Here is a 22,202-nt window from a genome sequence, read left to right as displayed (position 1 = left end):
AACCACTTCTTTGGATGAATAACACAGCCGATGGGTTGGCTGGAAAAGGGAAAATAGGTTTAGTTCTGCCAAAAATGAGTACGGCACAACTACAAACATCCATTACTTACAGTAAGACTAGTGTAAGGGTGTGGCCTTTAGTCCATTTTAATTGACCTCAATGGTAGTTTGTTTTTCCTACTTGGTTTGTTTGGTCAGGTGCGCGAACTCTGGTGTGGAACAAATCAATATCAAACGAATTTGCCGTGCTTTAGTTGTGACAAGAAAGTGTTGTGACGCTTGATCAACTGTTAAACAAAGAAACAAACCTGTCACTCATCATAATGTTGCTACAAGTAGTAAACAGATGAGGATGGTTAATTATTGAACACGTCTTTGGTTAGCATATCTTCTTTTCACTATGTGAAGGAGAATAATTTACTCTTGATGCCTCTTAAAAGTGTAACTGAGAATTTTCTGGTGTACTATAGCATGAAAGTTACCAAAGAGGCTGGATTTACCTTGTAGTATGAAAATTTACACAATAAAATGGTTTTTTTTTGTCTAAGTAGTAACAAACATAATACACAAATTTGTAATTTCTTTAACATTAAGCTGCATTTACTCGCTTCACATTTCTCCACAACAAATGTGGCTGTAACTAATACTTTAATAGAAATCATTGAGAAGAATTGTTTCATATAATCACTCACTCAAAAAAAATCATTGCATTTTCATTTACATTGTACAATTATACAAACAAGTGCAATTACCAAAATACATTTTGGAATTTACACAGGTCGGCGCGTCAGTAGATTTTTCTTGTCCGCCATTTGTCATTCGCCAGTGGCCGGGCCACCCTTCCGTCTATGTTTATGTGCAAATCAATACATATCCACAAAATATTAGACTCAAACAAAGAGTGTAGATTTATGTTGTCATGGTAAGCAACCAAAGGTAATATGATTGGTAGCGCACCTGCAAAGTTATGTAGCGTAGCAATGTTGATATTTGACCTTGATTTAAACTCTCATGCCCTGCAGGTACACATCATGTACAACTGACATGCGTTGTGTTGCAAAAAAGAATGCATGCCATGCATGGGTTTTAAAACCCTCGTGGGATGCATTTGTTTTTGCAACACAACGCATGTCAGGTGTACATGATGTGTACCTGCAGGCTACGAGGGTTTTAATGACTACCTCTTCAGGCTAGTGTGGATGATTCAGTCCTGCACAATCTGTTGTGTTGCAAATTGCAGCAGTGCCTTTACGAAGCATCTTTGTCCCATTCAGTACTCATAGTGGTGTTTGTTTACATCAGGTTGGCTGTCAGCTGTGGCCTGGTACATCTTTTTTTATGGTTCACAATTCCCTTATTAAATATTTAAATACAATTTTAAATGTAAATGTATTTACCAATTGATTATATTTATTTAGGTTTTCTCTTGCTTCCGTTCACAAATGTTGGAAACGTTTTGACTTTGAATCATGAATAAAATCAAGAGTAATCATTTGTTTTTATCGAAATATACATTCCACGCCACCCACTTATCTCGCCAAATGGGTGAGCTGGCCCTGAATGGGACCATTTTTTAATGGTTCTAACATCTTAATATATACAGTAGGTGAAACACAAATGCCTGCAGTGTTTGGCTTGGTAAAGCTTACAATTTAAAGTGAAGGTTTACTACCAGAGATTAAACTTCCAGAAAAGAGCTGTAATTTTAAATCAGATTTAACTGTGAGAGTTATTTTTGTATTCCCAATCAGCATAAAGTCTGCCACTGGCGCTTTACGTGAGCTTGTTGCTAAGAGAAACACACAACAACAGCGTAATGAAAAGTTCCCCAGGGTCGGATATTATGCTGGGAATCAAACCTCAGGATTTTATTGAAAGAATGACACGGGGCCTTGGTGGCAAATGATGATTGGATGCGTGCCGCGTGAAGGCTGAGAAATGAAAAATGTGACCACAATTGGTTTTGACTGCCGCTGGTGCACATGGTGTGATGCACTGACTTGTGTGTGTATTTAAAAAAGGATTAATTTATTTTTCTCAACCCGCAGAGACTTCTTGCACCTCCTAAAATATACCGAGACAATCCAAATTCCAGACTGAACTATTTTCTGTGGCCTCTGTGTGGTATATCAACGGTTGGAGAGCAAACATATCTTTTCAAAGTTAAAGCAAATCGATCTGAAATACCGAGATAGCCATTACTCTCTCCTCACTTGTCAGATATAAACGCTGTAAAAACTTGATCCTAAATGAAATTCTGCACGCAACATGTCATACTTGGCAAGGGAGATTTAAACGTACGATAGCATCTTCACAGCTAATCTGGAATGTTTGCACCTTCCACAATACATTGTTGTCGATGTTTTAGACAGGGATATAGAACAGTGTTGGGCTTTGGAGAGCCCAAAAAAAGACAAGCGTGTATGTAACTCTTTGAGTACTTGAATTACACCTCCCGGGACTATCAGTGAAGGCTTTCAGTCATCCAGGTCATTGATACAGGATCTGAGAAAGGTAGAATGGAGTGCAACATAATTTTTGGAGATCATCAATGACGTATCACTCATCATCCAATGACTTCTTGGTTTTATACAAATCGTGAAGAGACACAGTTCTTTCCAACTCGCTGATTTCATCAGACACTGCTGGTGTTTCTTTACAAGACTAACATGTCTGATGACAAAAGCGACTTAAGCACTTAATCCTTTTAAAGAAATACCAAAATTGCACCGAGCAACATTTACAGTATACCTTCATCTCTAACTATTTTCAAGCTATAACCTTTTCATATTGTGATATAAAAACTGAATATTGGGGGGAAAAAAACGGAGCGGTGAAGGTTTGCAAGTGTATGCGGATATAGCGAATGTTAATTTGTCAGGGTTCGTTCAGTGTTGCAAACAGTTATGAAGACATTCGCCAGACATTCCCAAACAGTTTTAATTAACCCATTCAGGGACAGCGGTTACGACAGTGGACAGTTTATTATGTTATCAGGTTACAGTGTGCATGAAAGAGTTGATGTTCGCCATAAGACTTTGTGCATGTTCAAAATTTCTTTGCGACAAGAAAAACAGTTTGTGACTATTAAAACTGTTGGCGAACGTCTTTGCTACCATTTGCGACCTTGAATGAACCCTGACGAAAAAACACGTGCTACGTGTGCGCACACTTGCAACCCTTCTCCGCTCAGTAAGATACGGCCATAAAGGGTTGAGTTAAGCATGAATGTTAGATTTTTCAAGTGTTTGAGATGGTATAGAAGTATTGCAGCAGACCTACAATACTTCGAAGTGCTTGTTTGTCTATTTTGAATAAAAAAAAAAACCCCAGAGCTTGGCATGTCAATCCTTTCTAATTGATTATTGCGTCTAGAAGCAATTAAGGCAAAAAGGAGTGCACTATTTAGCTGCAATCAGCAGAGGTACTGTTGATTCACTCAAAACTAGCTTGTAGTCTCAAAAAGAACTATGGAACGTTGTGGCACATCAACCAAAAGCTCCACCATGGCAGCACCTCAAGGGAGCGCTAATCTGCTTGGAACAGGAGTTCAGAACATTCGGAGAGATTCTTCCGTCCCATTTAAAACGATGTTTGGAAGATCACGACAAATCCATTTACTTAATGGAGAAGATTTTCAGATTTCCTTGATGAAGGAAATTCAGTCAAATGCCCACCATAACAGAGGCCTATGAGTCATCTAGTAGTTCACATAGCTAACCCAACCACTCCAGACACCATTCCAAATTACTCTGAGAAACACACTTGTATGTTCCCCAGTGCCCAAACACAGAAGTAAACAATCATAAATATGTGATGAGATAATGTTGCATGAGGCGGCCCGGTGGTCTAGTGGTGAGCACGTCGATCTCACAGTGCAGAGGTACCAGGTTCAATTCCATCTGCGGCCTCCCTGTGTGGAGTTTGCATGTTCTCCCTGTGCCTGCGTGGGTTTTCTCTGGGCACTCTGGTTTCCTCCCACTTCCCAAAAACATGCATGGCAGGTTGATTGAACACGCTAAATTGTCTCTAGGTGTGAGTGTGAGCGCGGATGATTGTTCGTCTCTGTGTGCCCTGCGATTGGCTGGCAAGCGGTTCAGGGTGTCCCATGCCTACTGCCCGGAGACGGCTGGTACAGGCTCCACCCCCCACCCCCACCTCCCGCGATCCTTGTGAGGATAAGCGGATCGGAAAATGGATGGATGGATAATGTTGCATGCTACCCACCCGATCCATTCATAAATCAGTCCCTTTTGCTGAAAAATGGTTTTGCACAGGTGATCGAAGTAGTACAACATTTCCATTGTTTCTTCTGCTCTTTGCGCAATTTTCTTCATTTCTGCTGCTCCCTTCAGTGAGACTGATGATCACCTTATGTGACTGCGAGCTATGAATTGAACTTTAATGCGCTACTTAAATGAGATGAAAATGCCTAAACTTTGAATTACACTTGTAATGGCGATCATTTACTTTCCCATTTTCCAAGTAGCCTTTAAATTGCTCTCATTTCATACAGCACTTCCATAAAACATGTTTTGGTCGACACTTTTAGTTGGAAAAAGGGTAAAGTTATCCTTAAGTTTTAAACAAATATCTCACATTTCCCAAGGTGGCTCATGCAACTTGTGTGGTGGTAATTTTTCTGGCTGCAGAGGTCTGTCACTCATTCCACTGTAGATCATGCCTGCAAAACACCAAGACAAATGTGATGGCCAGATCCAAACGTTATTGAGTTGTGTGTTGTGATCCAGACTGGGATGCCCATTCCAGACACTTTTTTCCCCCCGCTGTCAGACTGTTTTGTTTAGACAGTATGTTCCGAGCCAAATGACTCTATCCAACATCCAGGCAAGCCCCTAATATCAGTCTATTTTCTGCACTGGCTTCCATAAACCTGCAATGGAAGCCATTAAACATGGTTTTGGACGAGGCAACTTTGAAACAAATGGAAATTGAAAATGGGCATTGCCAAGAAAGGCCGCGCTGATCTTCAAGCGCAAAGAGGGGAAAAGTAATATCGAAATAACATAAAGTACCTCTTTGTCATGGCCTTTTACTGTTGGAAAAAGCAGGTTGTACTTCTGAAATGCATTAGCTGTACCTTTATTTCAAGTGGAAAATTCTTGGGAGAGACAGTAACAAATGCCACCGGACTGGGCTCTGAGCAAATGAATCAACCTATGGAGATTATTTGAGATGTCTGGTCACTGTCTGTGTCTTTGTGTGAATTTTTGGACTGAACAGGATCATCAAATGAGTCCAGAGTTTTCCTATTCATCCATTTCCCGAGACTCCTGTTTCCCGGCCGACGCATCACTGCTTATATCATGACGATTTGTGCTGTCCAAGTCAACTGAAATAGGCTTTACTGGAACACAGTAAACCAAACCACCTAACCAAATAGTTTGACAAATCTTAGTGGACGTTCAACAAAACTTCAAAGCACACCTAACGATTTGGCCTGACAGGGTACTGCTTTTGCCACGATTCCACACATAGTTTGTGTTTAGTATCAGCAGAAGCTCAAAGATCAGAGTGTTTTTCTAGCTTTTTTTTTTTTTTTTTTTGAACTCGCCTTCCAGTTTTCAGACCTGGCCTCCTTTCACAGCACTCGACTTTGCTCTACTGCAGCTCCAAGACCACCTCCTTTCCAGCCCCATCTGGGTTTAGGACGTGAGTCTGGAACTACCATTCGATGCTGCTTGTCATGCTTTCATGAGTGGCGAGTATCCGCATGCTGTAATACCAAAACAAGTTCAAAGATATTTATTATGACTGAACGCCAAGTCATGGTTGTGCAACGCGTTGGAAGATTTACAGTCTTGCTCAGTGTAAATTCTTGGCTCTAGTCGTGATTTGTAATTTCCGTAAATGTGATGAGGTTTAATAGCTTTCCATATGACGAGTGAAAGACGACCCGAGCAATAGCGCTATGTCTCGCAGGCCTTCCTCGCAATCAGATATTAAACGAAGGAAGAATAAGATGAATTGTTTGGATTGCGGTTTTAATTTCGCCCAGTGCAGTTTATAATGTATATATTTCTTCATTCTATCTTGAAAATTCTGATACTTTTACTTAAACTGTGTAGACACTTCTCGCAAGATACATAGTGTAGTCTAATTCTAGACCACTTCATACTATGTCCACTAAATGGTGTGCAGCTTGTATGTACTATGTTAGTACTTCAATCAATTACTGATACGGCGCTTGCGTTGGATCCCAGTTGATTGTATGGATGTGCTTGACCCTTTCATGCACCCTGTAACCTGACAACATGATAAGATGTCCACTGTAGTAACCGCTGTCCCCGAAAGGGTTAATAATGTACAGTATGTATGTTTAGATCAGGCTATTAGCATCACTTGTTGTAATGACATTGAACATCATTGATAAACTGGGCTAGTGGTCAAGCTTTAACATCTTCTGTTTGGTGTAATTGACCGTAGCTGCTCGGAAACATGAGCTTGTTTTACTTCCAGCAGACACAAAGCCGAATAATCCTGTTCCCCGTCTGCGAACTGTGCTCACTTTTAGCGGTTTATTCATTGGGATCATCAGGGATTTAATTGAACATGCATGGCCATCATTTGATAGCCTAAACATTTTTCCATGTGTCTTTTAAAATCATGTTCAGTGTAATCTTGGCTGAGGTCTTAAAATTGCTGTCAAGTCACCCAGAACAAGGAGGGGGAAGAGTTAGTTCCTCTTTGGCTGCTTCGCTGGGGCCTAATGATGACATCAAGCAGGCCGCGTTGTGCTTGCTCTCGGTGGCCCCTGATCTGCAGGCTGAGGGGGCAGCTGTGAGCTCATGTTGGAAGGACGTCACTTCACGATTGGAAGTCAGTGACAGTGAGAGCAACATCTGGCTAAGGCCAGGAAGAGAGGCAGGATGCGTGCGAGCCAGGTATCATTGTAAACGATGGAAAAAGCTCATCATGATTTGGAGCTGATGCCGGAGCAGCATTTGCCTTCCGCCTTTTCTGGCGTCCCCACCTTGACTCGAGCACCTTATGTTTCCCAGTGTCATATCCTAATCCACGGGAGCCGCCCGTGGAGGTTCGGGATCTAGGTCAGCAGCTGTCAACTACAGTCTGCTGCCTTTTCAAAAGATGACGCGAGAGAACACTATCAAATGTTTGTCTCTCTTTCACCTTTTCCTTTGACTTCTTCTTCCTGCCGGCAGCGGGGAGGCACTTTCTGGTCTGCTCCGGGCATAAAGAGTCATGTATTGACTTGCGTTGCATTTGTCACCGCTTGGAATTTTGTGTGCGTGTGTGTATTCATGCGTTTTATGGAACGTGTTTATTTATCTGGCTCTTGTTGTGTTGTGTTGTGTTGGGAGCTGATTTACTGTATAAATACATGGTGTGTGGCTCTGAATCACGTGTAACTACAAAGTCGAGCGCGGACCTCTGCCAAGGTTGAAAGAGTCTGATCTGCATGTCAACACAAAAGATTCCTGCTCAAGAACAGTTTCATTAAACAAATGTTTCTCTCTGCATTGTCACATGTATAAAAGTGAAAGTACAGGGCCAAACAAATATATGAGACCACCACTCAGAAGATTCACAGTCGCTGTAAATTAGCAGCACCGGTCATCAAAATTGGTGGTTACACGTTTCCACAAACGTTAATACAGTGGTATGTAGAGGTTAGTTTAAATGCTAAAATAAAATGATTGTTGTTGGGATTTATGACAAATTTAGTTTTACGAAAAAAAAGGAAAATGATTATAAGTGGTTAACTCATTAAAATATTTTGTCACATTGGATGGTCTCTAGAGACAAATAGATATTGGTGGTTTAATGAGCACTGTACATACAGACAATTTATATGAATGCCCTCTGCCATGTGTCAATGGAGGTTATGACATAAGCATCTAACGCAAACTTGCTGTTGCCTTTATTTAGAGGACTCCATAGAGGACTTTAACATAGTGAATTTTTAAAAAGTGTATCCTCACTAAAATGAAATAATCCATGAAGAAATTACCACAAAGTGGAGATCTTACCATGTTATCAGGTTACAGGGCGCATGAAAGGGTTAAATCACTGTTGATGCCATCTGCTGGATGGTGTGCTAAAATTTCAATGAGACTTTGCCATTTTGCTTCCAGGACGTGACCAGAGAATTACTTACTGGTAACGAACATGCAAACATTGTCATCCGAGGGTAAGATTTATGCCTAAATCACCTTGCAAGGTCATCGGTGTGCTTTGCAGAACCCCTCGACTGATCTAATTGGTTTGTCAGTATCTTGCCCTGCTTACTATCTGACAGGCCGGATAAGTAGGATCCAGATGTGTTTTTTGCAAGAATGAATGTCAGAACGGGCCAACAATACTTCCTAAGCCCCTGCATCCCAGGTACGACTGTCTGCCTGTCTGTCTGAGGCACGCGACTCCCCCAATTCGCTCACATGAGGTCAGCTTCCAAGTCGCACAACACGGGCTCGAGTTATTGACCCAAATCAAAAGCTGGAGAATACAAAAAGTGTGCCCGGGTCAAGCTTTGTTCTTCGACCCTAGTTTTAATACTTCCTGCGGCCCTGTTTATCGCGCAGGATGTTGTTGCAGTCCAGACAAGTTCATTATCTACTCAGGCAGACTAAATGGGTGCCGGGCAAGCTAATGTAGGCCTCACGGCAACATCATTTTCTCTGGGAGTCTGGGACCGGCATCATTTTTCCCTGGTTGTTTTGACTTTTAAGTGATGAATTATCTTTTCTTACCAAATGTCTTTTGTGTCATCAAAAAGAATCTTTGTGGATGAGTAAGGGTCACGGCATTGTGAGACCCGTAGCAGATGTTAGTTGAGACAATGATGCTTTTATTATAAATTTAATTTGTACAAATTTATTAATTAAGCTGAGTTATGACCTAAGACACAATGCTCGTCTCTCAGGAATATTATTTTCTGTTGGGCAGGCTCACCACGCTTAAACCAATTTCACGGTGATGCACACGCAATGCTGATTGCGTATATATGTGAGGGATGTTCCCTTTACTCTGAGGTCATATGTTTGTGGTCTTGTGATGATGTGACTGACAGGGCCCAAGTGAGACGGGGACCCCCTGAATCCTCCCCTCAGCTGACTGGGACCTCCCGCACCGTGAAGCGTTATCCGTCATCCTCTGGACCGATCACGTCCAACGCTCTGCCCAACGGAAACACGCACGGAAATGAGCACAGGAACAATGTGCACTACTTCAACACTCACAGGCCAACGAGTAACAACCAGCTACATGGACAATTCAACAGTGCTTTATCGCCAGCAGGTAAGAAACAAAAGAAGAAACATACCATGTATGCACTGAAACAAAATGTCATAAATTGCTTCCTGTACATGCACACTTGACATTTGCGCCCAGCCTTGCCACTTCAAAACAAACAACCCATTGCTGAGGTCAGAATGCATACTGACGCATCCTGCTGTGTCACGACTAACTGGAACATGGGCCACAGAAAAAAAAACAAAAAACAAAACAAATATTGGCAGCGTCCCAGACTGTACTTCACGCCTGTGCTCAGCTGTGCCGCTCATCTGCATGCTTGCTTCTGCTGAAGAGTGTGAGCAGAGGTAAACACTTGGACATTCTGGGCACCCTGCCCAGTCCTGCATAAAGAATATCCTTAAATTTCATTTTATTAGGTAAGTTTGAAGTGCAGTTGAAGTCAAAATTAGTCAGAGTAGCAATGGTATGCTTGTTGGTTTCTTTAGATCATGCTTGGGACTAAATCGGCCCTCTGTAGTTATTGGCTCCTTAAATATTGGACCAAGTTGTAATGGTTGCCGTGCTCTGATTTGTCACCCACTTGCTTGAATTAAACACCACAACTCAAAAAGACCCTAAAGAAATTAGGTGGCAACAATTACCTTGATTATCACATGTGATTCCATGCGACATCCACCTTGGCCATATTAAGTATTCCACAAAAAAAGGGTTAAGTACTTAAAAAAAAAACCCAAAAAGTACAAAAAATACAGTTTTCTCAGTCTTTATTAATAACAGATGAGAACATCAAAGTTTCTTCAGAGTGACTTGTTCCTCTCATTTATCTCCATGGTACTTTGCATTGTCATGAGCCTGAGCTATGGTAGCCTATAAGTGATGATAAGAAAAATTGCCCAGGGCAACGTCACAAAACAAAACATGGGGGCCACACAAACATTAAACTTTTTAAACTTTTTGGGCAAGTAGTGGGCCGCAAAATATCATCCTGCGGGCTGCAAAAAGCCCCCGGGCTGTGAGTTGGAGGCCACTTTTCTAATGTCTGAGCAACCTTTCGTTAGTGACTACTATATTTCCTCATAAAGTACCCACTGCCTCGGTTGTTCACCGAATGCATTGTCCACTTGCATAAACACTCCACTTCACATAGTCCCAAAGGAAACTGCCTTATGTCGCTGTCGTGCTACAGCACGCATACACTGGTGAAGGGAAATTATTTGAAATTATAATATTGTTTGTATTTGTATTATCCATCATCAAAATGGCTTATCTTCACGAGGGTAGCTGGCATGTTGGAGCCATCCCAGCTGTCTTCGGGTCGTAAGTGGGCTATACCCAAGACTGCTTGCTCGCTAATCGCATGGCACGTATAACCATTTACACTCACTTTAGAATCTCTAATGAACCTTTCGATTGAATTCATTTTGTACCAGAATAACCCCAGGCCCTCCTGTCGACAACATTGACTTGCCCTCACCTCTCTCTGCCCCCTTCACTCATACAGCCATCTGAAACACCCTCTCGCAAAGATAAAGGCCCTGGACACTAGCCACCTATCTGCTCCATGTTTGCTGGCTTGTATTGCAGTTGCTCATCCAGTTACTGCGTGCCAATGCCGATTATCGGCACACACCCTTGTGCTCTTATAAATTGCCCGTTACTCCGCCAAGAGATGAGTAGAGTGTCACAGTGAGGCTGAGGAAGAAGGCATGGAGCTTGCCTCCACTCTAACTCTGATGTTGCTCCTGCTCAACCGACTGTGCGTGTGCTCTCCAGGGGCCAACCTCACCTCCAGCCTGGATCGCATAAAGATCGTGTTTACGCCTACCACGTGCCGCCGGGTGTGCAGCAACGGCCGCTGCTACAATAGCTGCGAGAAAGGAGACGTGACCACTGTCTATAGTGAGACTTCGCACCACCAGCAGCAGCTGCAGCAGCAACAGCCAAAGACGACGGGCTTCCGACTCTGTGAGTGTCGACTTCAGGCCCACACGTTCATAGATTTCTTATCTGGTGTTTTTGTCTCTCTTTCTCGCCTCTTCACTTTCCCTTGTTCGTTTTCCGATTCTCACATATAGTCCCTACATCTCCATTCTTGGTCTTTTTTTTTTACAGGGTGAGACTGACAAAATGGGTTCTCAGTGTCATGCTGTCTGCCCTGAATACCAAAGCTCAGAGAGCAGGAGATGAAAAAAAATCTTAACTGTCAAAGAGAAAGAAAGGTTGGGGGAATGGGAGAAAAAAGGAATGGAGCAGATTAAAAGAAGGGTCTGTAAAGGAGGCCTAATCCCCCTAAACACACGCACACTTAAGAGATGGTGGTCCCACGCTCCCACCACTTATCTCCATCTCGCTGCGGTTTACACCTCGCTGTTGGCCCGGCCGCTACCCATTTAATGTGCTCTCTGGGAGAGCGCGTTAGAGTGAAAGACGAGAATGGGCGCGCCGCTAACACACAACGAGCAGCATGAACAGGATTTTACAGGGATTACATTAAACTTGCGATTTATCCGGGGCGCTTTGCATCCAATTCACACAGTAGTGTCCATGGGAAGGGAGGCGGTGGTCAATGCCAAGGCCAGGGGCCTTGACCCTGCATGTTTTTATTACTTCAGTCACAAAGGTCCAGCTAAGGCCCAGACTAATGACTGCTCGTGGATTAGTGGTGACGGGTGTGCGTACCACACTCATGCAAAGTCTCACTAGTTCCATAAAAACAGGGAAACAGCCTTTACCTGAGGTCGCTATTATATGTAATGTACCATTAAAGGAGCAATTATTAGGCAACATTGGGTCCTTCCATCCATCCATCCATTTTCCGAACCGCTTGATCCTCACTAGGGTCGCGGGGGGTGCTGGAGCCTATCCCAGCCGTCTCCGGGCAGTCGGCGGGGGACACCCTGAATCAGTTGCCAGCCAATCGCAGGGCACACAGAGACGAACAACCATCCACGCCCACACTCACACCTAGGGACAATTTAGAGCATCCAATCAGCCTGCCATGCATGTTTTTGGAATGTGGGAGGAAACTGGAGCACCCGGAGAAAACCCACGCAGGCCCGGGGAGAACATGCAAACTCCACACAGGGAGGCCGGAGCTGGAACATTGGGTCCTGCTTAGCTCTATTTACTAGAACTCGAACTAGAAAGGCGCGTTTGGCCACAATGGATCCCCGGCAAAGCGCACATCTTTTGATTCACATTGATGCATGTCCAAAGCATGAGTGAAATTGCATTTGTGACCGATATGCTGTCTTTCACCATAAATATTGGAGACTTTCTCTCTCAGTGAGCAAGCAAGTTTACCATTCCAGTAGAAGATTAAATCATCAATTCCCTCACTGCATCAAAATCATTATCGCAATGCAATTGGATCTAGTCCCGCTGTACAGTGGTACCTCTACTCACGAACGTCTCTTCATATGAAATTTTCAAGTTACGAAACGCCTCAACTGGAAAATATTGCCTCAAAAAATAAATTCAAGATATGAGAGGTAAAAATACAGTATGGGCTGCTTCTCGCAGCTCCAAGTTTCCTGAATGCAACATTCTTCTAGCTGCTCTGCCACTGGCTATTGCCTAGCGTCTTCCTGGCATCCCATTGGCTAAGAGGGACCTCTACCGTACGTGTCTATGTGTGCAAATAGATGGATATGTGCCTATGACGTGTCCTCGTCCTCTGCCCCTCGGGCCATGAGGCGTTTCAATAGTTTTACATAAATGTGAATCACCCAGAACAAATGTTCACCAATCGGGCGATCACTTACTATGCTGGTGTTTGTCTTGGACATTTTCGAAGGATTGTTAAAAGCCGACAAAAGCAGACGTCCTTGGATCAGTTCATTACAAAACGCCCGGCAAAAACCACTCCAGAGAGAGAACATGAACTAAAGAGGGCAAAAAACGATGAGGACGTAGTTAAAAGTTAAATGACCATCATTTTTATTCTTTATCTTTGTTTTTCACATTATGCGCAACTCTCATTTGTTGTGCAATAATCTAATTGTAACATGTATTTGTTACATATTTTGATGCATTATGATTTATAAAATAATTTATGTCAGAATTTTGGGCGAGCTTGGAACGGATTAGGGCATTTACATGGAAAGCGCGTCTCTACTTACAAAATTTTCTGGTTCAGAAATTTCTTCCAAAACATTAATTTTGTAAGTAGAGGTAGCTCTGTAACGTAGTTAACATGAAGGCTTTTCAGAAAAGCATTCATAGAGTACAGGCACCCGCCACCCCGCCAAGGTTTAAAATGTGGTCTGCAATTACCAGATCTTGGCTGAGATTCACATTTGTACATCTATCAAAGTGTCAAGAATAGCTGTGTCCCAGGAGCTGCGCCTTTCGGAGGACAGAGAATTTGTGCTGGTCATCTCTCACATCACGTCAACGCTTATTAAAAGATTCCGTAGTTGCACCAGATATTCCAACCCTAAACTTACCCTAAAGCTATGATGCTATGTTGCTCCTCATTAGCGTGACAAAACGGATACATTTTTGGGCGTTTTGAAGGAGAGTGTGCGAAACGGGGCAGCTTTTGCTCACGGGTGAGCCCTCAGACTGGGAAAGAACTTAAGCTTATGATTGTGCTTGAATTGCTGCAAAACTGAGTTGGAGCGTGTTTTTCAAAACGCAGCATTATTATCTTTGCAGAGGTGGAATTTTAGGATCACACTGGAGTGTGCAGACCCACTGAATGGGGTGTTTGGTGACCGTTGGGTTTAGTACAATAATATACAGTCATAGATTCAATAACGTTGGTATCTTGGCATCATATTCCTGCCACCTCCTCTTTGCGAATCAGAATTCTTTTTATTTGCCTGAAAGCCCACCTTTATCGTGTATATTAAAAGGAGGTGGTGTGCATCCTGTTATCACTTGGGCGTGCGTTTTCATCAAGGAATGTCAAGAGGACCGCAAACAGTTATCTCATTCGCTTGTTATGCTCCCTACGCTGGTGTAGTAAAAAAAAAGGTTGCGTAATTATAACAGGCTCCCTTGTGCACAGTACTTGCTGTACTTTAAAGCATGACATCACACGAGGTGGACGTCTGTTTATGGAGTGAGTAACGTGAGCATGTGCTTTGCTCTTTGGTTGTTTTAGTGTTTTTTTTTTTTTTTTGACTGGACGCACAGATTGACAGACACTGCGTGCAGTCTACAGTAGGGCTATGAATAGTTTCTACCCCGGGTGGGACTGGCCTGACGTCGACAAGTGGGGACCTGCATCCCATACCGAAAGAATTTAATAGCCCCCTTGAGCTGATACTATAGCCAGCATGTCTAATCAGAGGAGGCCTTTCCCTACTCCTGAACAATAACATTGGTAGGAAATTTTGACACATATGTTCAAAACCGGCTATTGTTAAGCTTTTGAACAGGTTTTTCCGCCCCAAATTTAAAATCTGTAAAACGATTACCGGTAATCTTGCCATGCCATTTGTTGTGTATGGACTCTCTTGAGCTTTTATTCAGCACGATCAGACTGAGCCATAAAAAATTTTAACAGGTGAAATACATTTGGTGTATTTTTTAATGACGGCGAGATAAATGTCATTTTTATCCAAATGGATTTATCATGGTTTCGGGGGGGGGGAAAAAACCAAAAAATTGTTATAAATCCAGATTATCCTACTCCTCATGTACCGGTAGCTTTTTTTTTTGGTCTGTTTTGGATGCTTTTCCGGAAATGACTTTTTTCAAGTTCCTGATTGGTGGTTCAAAGGATTTACTACCACTAGTTGCTTTAGTATGTATATAACAGTCTGAGGATGCCTTTAAAATGTCGTTGGTGTGGAGAGATGCGTTCTTATCCTGGAATGTGCACATACAGTGTAGTTTAGTGTCGTTGGCCTTTTCAGAGATGAAGTAAATGGCACTGGGCAAAAATCTGCAGGACACACAATTGTCCTATCTTTTCAATTCCCTTTACTTTGTTTTGTCTTCTGCGCATATTCCATCCCTCCTGGCTGGCTTTGTTAATGAATGCCTTGTGACACAGGAGCTCATTCTCATCATGCCAGTCAGACCCAGCAAGCAGAATCTCTCTGCGCGTCCGTGAGTGTTAGTGCCTCCAATGCCCTCCATGAAGACACTGCACACCCTTCATCATTTCCTCTCATAACTAATCCTACTTAAACTGTGTTTTGAAGCAGGTATATGGTATGCAGTGAATACGTATACCTGCAGTATATGGATAGATTTTTGTTTCCTTCTTGGATATTTGAAAGTGGGTGAAGTCAGTTCATAATATTCACATTTGCAGATGAGAGTGGGCTGAGTTATGTTAAGAGTTGTGCTGGCATGCATCCTTCATACAAATAGATAAGTACCGTATTTTCTGCACTATAAGGCGCGCCTAAAAGCATTCCATTTCCTCAAAAGCCAACAGTGTGCCTTAAAGTCCGATGCGCCTTATACATGGATCAATATTTAGATTTCTTTGACGCAGTCTTTTAAATGCTCTGTAAAGTGCTTTGTTACAGCTGCAGCGGTTGTGAAAGCGCTATCTAAATAAAGATGGATTGTATTGTATTTCTTTTAGCGTAGTTCCATCAAGTGGATGTATAACGCAACCCCCAGCCACTATTGTAGCTGCTTTCTATTCGCCTTATAATGCGGTGCGCCCTACCTATGAAAACAGTTTTAAAATAGGCCATTCATTGAAGGTGCGCCTTATAGTGCGGAAAATACGGTGCTTGAAGCAATGCAATCAAACATCATCCAGCCAAAGCTGCTTTTTCCTTTAGTCTTTCATCCCTCCAACCCTCCATTCATTCTTTTCCCTTTGTTCACTACAGGGTTACAAAGCGTCCGTTCAGTGAATGGAGGTTTTATTTGCCTGCCAAATTAAATACACAGTCTTAAAATAAGCAAATCAAGAGTAATTTCATTTAGCGCATGTTCCATCAAATTAGTGAAATGTGAAACATCAACAGAAATGATTGCATTGGGCCTGTTTATTTAGTCATTGTCACGCTAATATTAAATAAGTGTAATAAAATGTGAATTCATTCAAATGCGAACTAATATGTATTGCATTTCCCATCGATGAATTCAAATGTGAACTACGTTTAGAAATAATATCACTGAAACAATTCATTGCAATGTTGGAATGGAAGACAAGTTAAGTTTTGTACTTCCTCCTACTGCTTTTTGAAGATGGAAACTGCCACAAAGGATGACAGATGAAATTTATGACCGCTTTCTTTTTTTTTTTTTTTGAGAAACAGTTTCTTCTTGTATTGTACCTTGTAGAAACTATGCGTATAATTGAAACCCGACCTCTACCTTCCCCCCTCGTTTTCTTCCCTGCAGTCTTTTGTCAGATCCCCTGTCTCAATGGAGGCCGTTGCATTGGCAGGGACCAGTGTTGGTGTCCAACCAACTCAACTGGGAAGTTTTGCCACTTGCCAGCTCAGCCTCACGCGAAGCCCAGCACTCACAAGGACTCCAGAAACTCTGGACACAAATCTCCTTCCCATTCCACGTACACTCTACCGTTGTCCAATCAGCAAGGTAACTGCACCACACTTCTGGAGCCGAGGGAAGGGCAGCTTCTGCATTGCAGCCACATGGATCTGCGCATCTGATGTCCTTGAATTCCCCACTTGAAATCTTACGGAAATATTTGGCTTTGAAGCCATTGTTTCCCATCACAGGGCAAAACATTTCCAATTGTCTTGGTTTTGCTGTTTTATTTCTTCGAAGCAGAAGATCCGAATCAGGGAATGTCAAAGCTCATCAGCTGTGCCGGCATCCGTTTTGAATTTCAGGGAATGTCAATAAAGAATTGAAATGTATGATTCCAGTGGCTATGAAATTGTGTGAAAACGCGCTCAAATAGATCATTCTTGTGAGAAATATACAGAGGCAAGTTTGTTGTTCAAGTGCTCTTAGTAAGGTCTACTTCTAATGTCACACTTTGATTCCTAATCATGGATTCTGGGAAAATGCCCTGGAACTCCCCAAAGATCGTTGCCCTCAAGTTCAAAGGATAAAAATCACTCTTTCTCCACATTGCAACAGAACAGAACTGAAAAAAAGATTTGTAAGGTTATGTCAATTGATTATATTCTTTAATTAAGAGTATTTATATATACTGTAAGTTACATCATTTGGCTTTTGGTGATACTTGCATGAGAATTAAATGATAAAGCTGCGAGCGCTAAATCAAGGGGCTCTCGCACTCCATTTTCATGGTGAATCCTTGAGTTGATCATCAAACATTGGAAATAGAAAAAAAAATCAGCATTGCCTATCTTTTTAGGGTATCGGGTTCATCGGGGTTTAGAAGGTCAAATTATGTTAACCTATAGAGGAACCAATGCATTTTAGCGTCATCCTAAAATATCACCCAAAAAACGAATAGCCCTAGCTTTTTGTGAGTAGCATATAAGTTAGCATCTTTCTCTTCCAGTCTCACTTCACCCATCCTTGGTCAAGGTCCACATCCAGCACCCACCGGAGGCCGAGGTCCGGATCCACCAAGTGGCTCGGGTCCAACCCGGTCAGAGATTGCCCACCACTGAAGGGGCTCACTCTGTCCAGCAGCGCTCTCAGCCTGGCAACGGCCACGAGCCCGCTGTCGAGCACGACGGCAGACACGTATACACCAGGATGGACGGCCACGCCAGAACACACCACCGTCAGAACGGACATGTGGGAAGATGCTTCCAGGATACAGTTGATGGACAGGTATTATTAACACCATCTGGTGTACTGTGGTCTCTTGTTGGTCTTAGAACCATAATTGTGTTGTGCCACATTATCTTCCCATTGCTTTCTCTGTCAATGTTGCCCTGTGTTTATGCTACATGTCATCTTCAGGACTGATAAAGCCTGACCACAATGGTCAATGTAGTGTTGCGTCACTTCTTCGCTCTGGACATGTTTTCACTTAGGATGCATTTGGAGGACAAACTCTTGGCTTAGAATGCTCTCTTTCCAAGCGAGGCTCAGATGGTATGAGTCGCAAGCAATAGAATACAATAATGTCTTTTGTGGCAATTGCAGGAAGCCATGGATAAGCCTCTCAATGCACCATAATTGAAGCAGTGCGGTACTTTTAGCTGTTAGTGTTTAAGATTACAGGTGGAGCAAAACAGTGCAGCTTATTTGGATTTCATACAAAAGGGAATACACTTTATTGAGGAGAAAGCCGACGACCAAATTTCTTCAAATAGAGGTTCCTACAGTAGTCTTTTGAAAGTGCTCTATAAATACAGTTGAGTTGAGTAGTCAATGGCATATCTAAATTACCTCACACACCTGTAAGAAACCCCCCCAGCTCTCCCTTAAAAAATCAATCATATGCAGAATACACTATTTCAGTACACATACATTAAATACAGTAGTTCCCTGCTGAGTCCATTTGAACTTTGTTGCTGACCAAACCAGCATCACATAGAGAGGCTGGGTTAGATTGAGAGTAAATTGGTGCCATGCTAGCTAGCTACAATGAACAGTGGTTAAACTTTAAGGTTAAGCTTTTATTTGTCTACTCGTGGGATGATTAATAAAAAAAAAATAAAAAAAAACTGAGAAGCAACTTGTATGTTAAATGCAACTTTGATTAGTTCACTTTTTAACATGTTCACTGCATTGACTGAGCCAATTGTGACTTCAAAGTGTATTCATATCTCTAAGATATGACGGCCAAAAATTCTATTTCAATTAGAATGAATGAAAAAAAAAAGATTTCGAAGTAAACCATCGTTACGCTATGAACTGTGTTTAACTTTAATGATGATGGGATGATTTCCTACTCAATAGTCATAGTATAGTAATACTTTAGTCCATAGTTAGTCACATTGGAGGTGCGGCTCCAGCCTTACACGAATGTTTGTGTGTATTAGATTACAGCTCCCCATTTTGCACGGTTGTCTTCACTTCTCTTCCCAGTTTAGCCATTTGGTGTTCTGCAAAACAATGTTTTCTGTGTTTTCACTTGAGTTTTATAAATCTCTACTGGCCACAATCCACTCGGTTCTGCAAGGAATTTCTCCTTATTAGCCAAATGTCCATGATCCAAATGCCAGGAGGTTGATAGTTGATAGTTACTGAAACCAGTCCTCCAAAAAGCTAATGTCTTCTAATTTTCTCTGCCTCTGCAGATTCATGGACAAGCACCTACAATTTTGCAGGGACACTTATTTATCACAGATGTGTGTTTTTGCAGTGTGGTAAGCCTCTGCCAGGCCTAACCAAACAGGATGATTGCTGTGGAAGCGTGGGAGCCTCCTGGGGTCTCGACAAGTGCCATAAGTGTCCAACCAAACCAGGTGAGCCACCACTGACCAGCAGTAATTGAGCTTTACCATTGATCAATTTTCTAATTTTGAACATTTACTCCGTCCTTTGCTGACTTCAGAATCGTCTGCATGACTGATAACCAGTAAATACACCACGTGGATAGTTGTCTTTTCAGTGAGATGTCAGCAACTGGATTGAACGGTCACATTACACAAACAGATGAATGCCATCGCTGTGATGCTCACTTAACTTTCATCTGCTGGCTTACACGCATTCGCGACATTTGTGTTTATATGGAGCTATTTTTACCAGCTGTAATGTCTCAAAGAAAACAAGACCACACAGATGGAAGGGTGTTCCATGTAGTGTTCATTTCACATGTTTCCATTGCATATCTTCCTTTGACTAAACCACAACCACTGTAATTGACTGGTGACCAGTCCAGGGTGTGTCCCATTTTTCACCCATAGTCAGCTTGCAGTAGCCCTCATCTCAGTCATGACCCTTATGGGGACAAACAAAAATGGATGGATACATAACCCATAACCAGTATTTCGTTGGATTCCGATCCATCCAATCAGATCATTGAAAACTGTTGCAGACATTAAACGGAAACTGATAAACATCTGTTGACGTATACTCTATGAATGATAAACAGTTGGATTGATGCCGGGTGGAACATTTCCGACCGTGCATTTGCATTTGTTTGGAGCTTTATTAAGTTCGTCATGTTCAGATTTTGTCTTGCACAATCAATCACCCAAAACCACGAACCACATTTAGGCCCTTCTTCTTCAAGTGGAGCTTCACATCCGGGTTTTTTGTTTCGTGTTGCCTTTTTGGTCAGTGGCAACCGTTCTAATTTTCAACTGCAGTTGTTTCTAACTGGTGGATATTTAGAGCATTTATCACCGACCTAAACACCACTGTGGACTGGGGAGGGAGGATAAGTACCGCAGTCAGTCGTCATTAGCTGTACGAAATGACCGCATAACGTAACTATCCCCAGAGGAGTACAAAATTAAGTGTTTTATTTTTGCTTCCATAAAAACCGAAACTTGGGAACCATATGAAAGCATGAAGATGAGAGTCTGGAGCAAGCACCACCCACCCAGGGGGCATAAGGAAGCAGTCGTTGAAGAAATGAACAGGCGTAATTTAGCTACTTTCCAACCCAAGCTGCGGTAGGTTTGAGAAAAAGCAGCAAGCTGGTTGCATGCTGACAAGCTGGGTGGGTGGTGACACCTCTCACTGTACACTGAGACTCTTACTCGACCTGACAGTCCTGTGTGTTATTTGGGCAGGGGGGGGGCTTGATTGTGTACCCGCATTGGCCCAGGGGGACCTAAGCAAGCGAAGCTTGGTGGAAAGCAGCAATAGTGGCACGTTTGTTTTATGTATGTTCTTGTCTTTCTTCTCAATTGTATTGCAGCCAAAGCCACAAATGTCAGTTGGCTGTCAAAGTCCTCAAGCTGTGTTTAATATATAACCAGGCCTTAATCAGAAGCAGACATCATCCCTCTGCATCCCCTCCATCCATCATAGATCTATTCTTTACTCGTATCCTGCTCCTCTCGGGGCAACACTCTTCCCTGAGCTCCCAGATGTTCTCCTCTGGTCCTTTGAAGTTCCGACAAGAAGCACAAACGCATGCTCCTCTTCGTCACGTTTGTGGTATACTGTAAGCCTGGGACGCAGGTCACACGCGTGCTGTGAAGAAAGTGGAAGGAAAAAAGAAAGGGGAGGAGATGAAGTCATATTCGCTGTCCCTCCAGTCATGGAGGGAGCTTTAATAAGAGAAGTGCTTTGAATTCCAGACTGTTATTGTGCTCACTTTTGACACTTGGCTAGATCTTTAAACTGCGTTCCTCCCACCATGGCCTGTGTTTGACAGGAGTGATATGGAACCAGGGGAAAATGGCCCCTGAAAAATGTTGTTGCTCTTTTGTTCTGTTTCACTATGAGAGGGTCAGTTGTCAGTTTGCGATTTGGAAAGAGTCCTCTTGCATTTTAGGAGTCTCCTGTGTGCCCTGTTTACTATGTGCTAATGCACAGTTTCCATTTGAAAATCTGACATAGTCTAATCTGGGAGTTCTGTGGAGGGTGCCTCGGGAGTAGGGGAACCAGAACCACCACCAGATCGGTCCCTGTGTGACTGGTGTCAGAGTTTGGTCAGCAGTAAAGATTTGTTTGCAGGATTTGAATCCTCCAAGTCTACGCTTTGTCACTAATTTTGCTCATAACCTTTATGGACAGAATTTGTTGGCAGAGCTGAGATGTTGGAGGGATCCTGTTAGGTGCGTCTCAGCCTTTTGCAGATAATGTGGTTCTGATCGCTCCATCAAGCCATGATCTTCAACTCTGGAGCAGTCCATAGCCAAGTGTGAAGTGGTTGAGATGAGAATTAGCATTTCCATGTCTGAGCACTTGGTCCTCAGTCAGAAAAGGGGAGAGTGAGGGATAGGTCAGGGATGGGAGTGGAGAAGTTGAAGTATCTTGGCGTCTTGTTCACGAGTGATGGAAGAACTAAGAAGGTGATCTCTTTCTCTCGGTGTCTGTAACTGATGCAGACTGGAGTCACTGTCTCCCGGCTGGCCTGGGGACATCTCAGGATTTCTGCGGAAGAGCTGGACAATATGGCTGGGGAAAGGGAAGCTGGAGCGCTAAAGTTACAGCCCCCTCCTAAATATGTGGAAGACTATGGA

General features: G+C 42.7%; 1 protein-coding gene across 1 annotated transcript in view; it reads left to right on the top strand.

The window, feature by feature from the left end:
- The window catches only part of LOC147196141 (latent-transforming growth factor beta-binding protein 2-like), a 105,927-nt gene that overhangs the window by 31,546 nt on the left and 52,179 nt on the right, over positions 1 to 22,202 (top strand). Inside the window, exons 4-8 of the mRNA XM_086126841.1 lie at positions 9,053 to 9,279; positions 11,011 to 11,202; positions 16,561 to 16,761; positions 17,663 to 17,940; positions 19,424 to 19,526. Coding sequence (XP_085982967.1) covers positions 9,053 to 9,279; positions 11,011 to 11,202; positions 16,561 to 16,761; positions 17,663 to 17,940; positions 19,424 to 19,526 — 1,001 coding nt within the window. The remainder of the gene's footprint in view (positions 1 to 9,052; positions 9,280 to 11,010; positions 11,203 to 16,560; positions 16,762 to 17,662; positions 17,941 to 19,423; positions 19,527 to 22,202) is intronic.

Source organism: Hippocampus guttulatus, chromosome 13, assembly GCF_054856545.1.
Source record: "Hippocampus guttulatus isolate MCC_2025c chromosome 13, RoL_Hgut_1.0, whole genome shotgun sequence".
NCBI lineage: Eukaryota > Metazoa > Chordata > Actinopteri > Syngnathiformes > Syngnathidae > Hippocampus > Hippocampus guttulatus.
Note: the sequence above shows the minus strand (reverse complement) of the source record. Positions and strands in the feature narration are given on the sequence as shown.